Source organism: Myotis davidii, unplaced genomic scaffold, assembly GCF_000327345.1.
Source record: "Myotis davidii unplaced genomic scaffold, ASM32734v1 scaffold448, whole genome shotgun sequence".
NCBI lineage: Eukaryota > Metazoa > Chordata > Mammalia > Chiroptera > Vespertilionidae > Myotis > Myotis davidii.
In genome coordinates this window covers 2,683,705-2,687,633 of record NW_006383009.1, presented here as the reverse complement: position 1 = coordinate 2,687,633, position 3,929 = coordinate 2,683,705, and the positions used below count along the sequence as shown (strand labels likewise).

General features: G+C 44.0%; 1 protein-coding gene across 1 annotated transcript in view; it reads right to left on the bottom strand.

The window, feature by feature from the left end:
- Nucleotides 1–3,929, bottom strand: part of SLC18A1 (solute carrier family 18 (vesicular monoamine transporter), member 1) — a 24,296-nt gene that overhangs the window by 18,326 nt on the left and 2,041 nt on the right. Inside the window, exons 2-4 of the mRNA XM_006778389.2 lie at nucleotides 3,569–3,811; nucleotides 1,209–1,572; nucleotides 593–651 (exon numbers count right to left, since the gene is read on the bottom strand). Of these exons, the coding sequence (XP_006778452.1) occupies nucleotides 593–651; nucleotides 1,209–1,572; nucleotides 3,569–3,692 (547 nt within the window). The 5' untranslated portion in view covers nucleotides 3,693–3,811. The remainder of the gene's footprint in view (nucleotides 1–592; nucleotides 652–1,208; nucleotides 1,573–3,568; nucleotides 3,812–3,929) is intronic.

Sequence of the window (3,929 nt, the reverse complement as noted above, 5' to 3'; positions counted from 1 at the left end):
CTTATTTTAATTCTCAGGGTCAATTTCCAGACATATTTTCTTTTCACTTACTGCTCTTATTCCATCTATATTTTATTAGGAACATTTATTGGTTAGTGGATGAACTATTTGTCTTTCTCTTGTTTCTTTAGCAAATTGACTTTCCTGAGTTAGAATATTTCCTGACCTTTAATGTTCTTATTTGAAGGCGGCAGACTTTGGGGACTTTTCCAATTGCTCTTGTCCAATTTAGATTCTTCATTAGTAGTCCTTTACCTTTGCATATCAAAATAATATGACCTCTTCCCAAAGACGCAAGGCTTGTTTTGAACTCACCCAAGGGATTACACACACACTATAACATACACAGTAAAACAGCCTTCACAGTTTTCCCCAGCTAAAGAAAGTGAAGTAACTTCTATAGCAGAATATACAAATTCCAACCAGACTGAGTTGCCATTATTGCTCTACTCTCCATACCAGAAGGTGCAAAGCATTTAAATCAGTATCAGAGGCTACTTAGCTAGCTTGACCCTGCTGTCTTCACTGCAGTGCATGTGATGAAATCAAAGGTAATCAGTGAAGGGAAGAAACGGGGAAGCAAATTACTTACTAACTGTGGAGAGAAACATGATAACAAAGCCAGCAAACATGGGAATGTGATATCCAATCCTAAAAGGGAATTAAAAATAAAAAGGTACAGTTCCAGTAAGCATCCATATACTTGGACTATATATTTCCATGTAATTGGGAAGAGAAATTCATTTATTTGAGTGCAGGTGTAGAGAATGGATATGACATGTGAATGCATATAAGCAAATAAACAAATATGAAAAATTTCCCATAGACCAGGGCCAAAATTTTCTTTTCCAGAAAGGATAGCCTAGTCAAAGTGTATACCCCTTTGAAAAATCAGGTAATCCCAAGCACAACTTGCTAAGAAGCCAGTTCTCTAGCTTACAATAGGCCTGTTCCATTCCCATCCCTATCTTATAGGAGCCAAGTTCTAGGACTCTAAAATAAACATCAATGGCATACTTCTCTCCTTGGTTCCCTTCTTGGTACTCTAGTCATTACATCACTAAGAAAGTCAGAAGCCCATGGCTTTTCTAACAGCTTGCTCTCCTGGGGTGCAGACAAGAGAGTTCCCTTCCTTCTCCCTTCTAACCGCCTTTGGGATGCCTTAGCCCATTCTCTTATTCCCGAGCCCCCGAGCACCCCGGAGATACCTGTTGGTGAGAGGCCCCACGAATGGGTTGACCAGAAGTTGCATCACAGCCTTTGAAGCAAACAGAAGCCCCACTCGGATGTTCTCTTCCTCCAAGAACTCTGAGTGCTGCAGGCAGCTGTTTTTCTGGGATGAGATGGCCCCTGTGACCGGAGGGGCGATGGTGCCAGAAGTGGCATTTGTCCAGGCTGTGACACTGGGCACACTTTCTTCAACAGCCAAGGTGTTGTTATCAAAGAAGGAGAAGATAGTGGAAAAGGCAGGAGAAGTGAGGGCGTGCCGGGAAGTTGTGGCGGTGCCGAGGTGCAGAGAAGTGTTGACTTCTTTGAATTCTTTGGCATAGAGGAAGGTGGGCACAATGGGCACTGAAAGTCAAGAAGGACAAGTGGTGAGGGCTAAGGACACATTGTCTTTTTACCATTAGTGGGTCCAGGGTCACTGCTATGAGGTTCAGTTTCATGCTCAAGGCAGGTGTCTAAGTGACATGATTTGACTCCCAATAACAGAATGTGTCCACCCACATTATACTATTAGCTAAAGTACCTGGATCTCAACCATCATACAGTTGGTCTTCATCACTCATAGATCCCATATTGGCTAATTCACCTACTGGCTAAAATTTATTTGTGACCACAAAGTCAATACTCGCAGAGCTGTCATGAGATTTCTCAGACATGCGTGCAGAGAGCGGGGAAAATTTTGAGTCACCAGATGCTGACTTTCCCAGCTGAGGCTGGATTAGGCGGGCCCTGCCTTTTTCCTTCAGCTCTCATGCAGAGGTGGCCGAGCATGGAGGCAGGAGGAGCAGGCCAGTGCAGGGCAAGAAGCCCTGACTCAGGGGCAGGTGGACAGGGCTTCAACCCCAACTCTGGCACCTGTGAGTGAGGTGTCCTCAGACAAGGCACCTAACACTCCAGGCCTTGTCTTCTCTTTTGTAAAGAAAATAGGAAACAGACTTATAGATACAGAGAACAAACTGATGGTTGGCCGGTGGAAGGGAGCTTGGGGGGCTGGGTGAAAAAATGTGAAGGGATTAAGAAGTACAAACTGGCCCTGACTGGTTTGGCTCAGTGGATAGAGCATTGACCTGGGGATTCAAGGGTCCCAGGTTCGATTCCGGTCACAGGCACCAAAAATAAATAAACAAAAAAATGTTTAAAAAAAATAAAAAAAGAAGTACAAACTGGTAGTGACAGAATAGTCCTGGGATGTAAAATATAGCACGGGGAATACAATCAATAAAATTGTAATAACTATGTATAATGCCAGGTGACTAGACTTAGAGAGGGGTCACTTCGTAAATTATATAAATGTCCAATCACTTGGAAATAATATAATATTAAATGTCAACTGTACCTAAAACATTTTAAAAGTTAAAAAAAAATAGAGCTTCCCAACAGGTGTGGCTCAGTGGTTGAGCGTCGAACCATGCACCAGGAGGTCACTGGTTCAATTCTGGTCAGGGCACATGCCCAGATCTCAGGTTCGATCCCCAGTAGGGGCCGTGCAGGAGGCAGTTGATTAATGTTCTCTCTCATTGATGTTTCTACCTCTCTCTCTCCCCCTCTCCCTTCATCTCTCTCCAAAATCAACAAAAACGTATTGTTGTGTGCGTGTTTTTAAAAAAAACACAGACTACCAGGATGGGTGTTTTTAGGATTTAAGATTATAATCTATATGGGATGTGTGTGTATATAGTTCCCGTAGGAGCAATGATTCAGTGTTGGCTAAATTCAGTCTTTGCAGCAACTTTAGAGGCAGAACTACCACATATCGAGAACTGACTATATTGGGTTAATGATTTGTCTCAGAAAGATTCTTGTTTCAAAGCAGATATTTTACCCAAGAGGGGCAACACGTTAGCACTCGTTTAGACACTGGCATAGCCAAACGTAAAGATGAATAACTACCAACTAAAAAAAGCAAGACTCTGAAGGAATGAACTACCAGAAAGATAGGTTTTGATACAAAGCTCGATATCCATGTAAAGTGTGCTATTTTGGCGGAGCAGAAGCTGGGAAGGCAACAGTGAGAAGGGGCTCATTGTCCCAGAGGCCACTTGGAGTCATTAGCACCTTGGGAAGATGGCATGGGGAGGAAGTAATGCCAGTTCTGCTCCAGTCAATCTTTTTTGGTCAGATAACTCTCTGAATCTCCTTATCTTTGAACCCCTGGAGCTTTCAGCAATGGTTGGCAAGCTTCAGACTCCATTTCCTGCTGTCTCCTCCAATTCCCAGAAACCTCTGGGCCCTTTCAAGCACGAAAGGAAACATTCTCAAGTCCATTCACTGCTGAAAGCTAGAGGGGTGGGTATTGCTGGGCCCAGAGCCAAGTACCCCGATACCAAGACCCCAGACGTACCGACCACAGTAAGCAGCGTGTTGTCCAGGAGCAGAGCCACAAACACAACCACCAGCACCAGCTTCCGGGACTCTCTCCCCTCCTGCAGCCAATGCTGAGGGGCATCCCAGACAGCCCTGAACATGGTGAGGACGGGGCTGAGGGTCTTCTCCTCTGGGTTCTTAAGGAAGGTCCTGTTACACCTGCAGCTCTTCAGCAGCCTTTACAGTAGAGGGGGAAGTCTGCCCAGAACAGTGATACTCACTATTAAATAAAAAGTACAGAGTTGCAGGAATTTGGAAACTTTTCCATGCCTGTCTCTATTCACTTTTTTTTTTAAAATCCCCACTCAAAGATATATTTATTGATTTTGAGGGAGGAA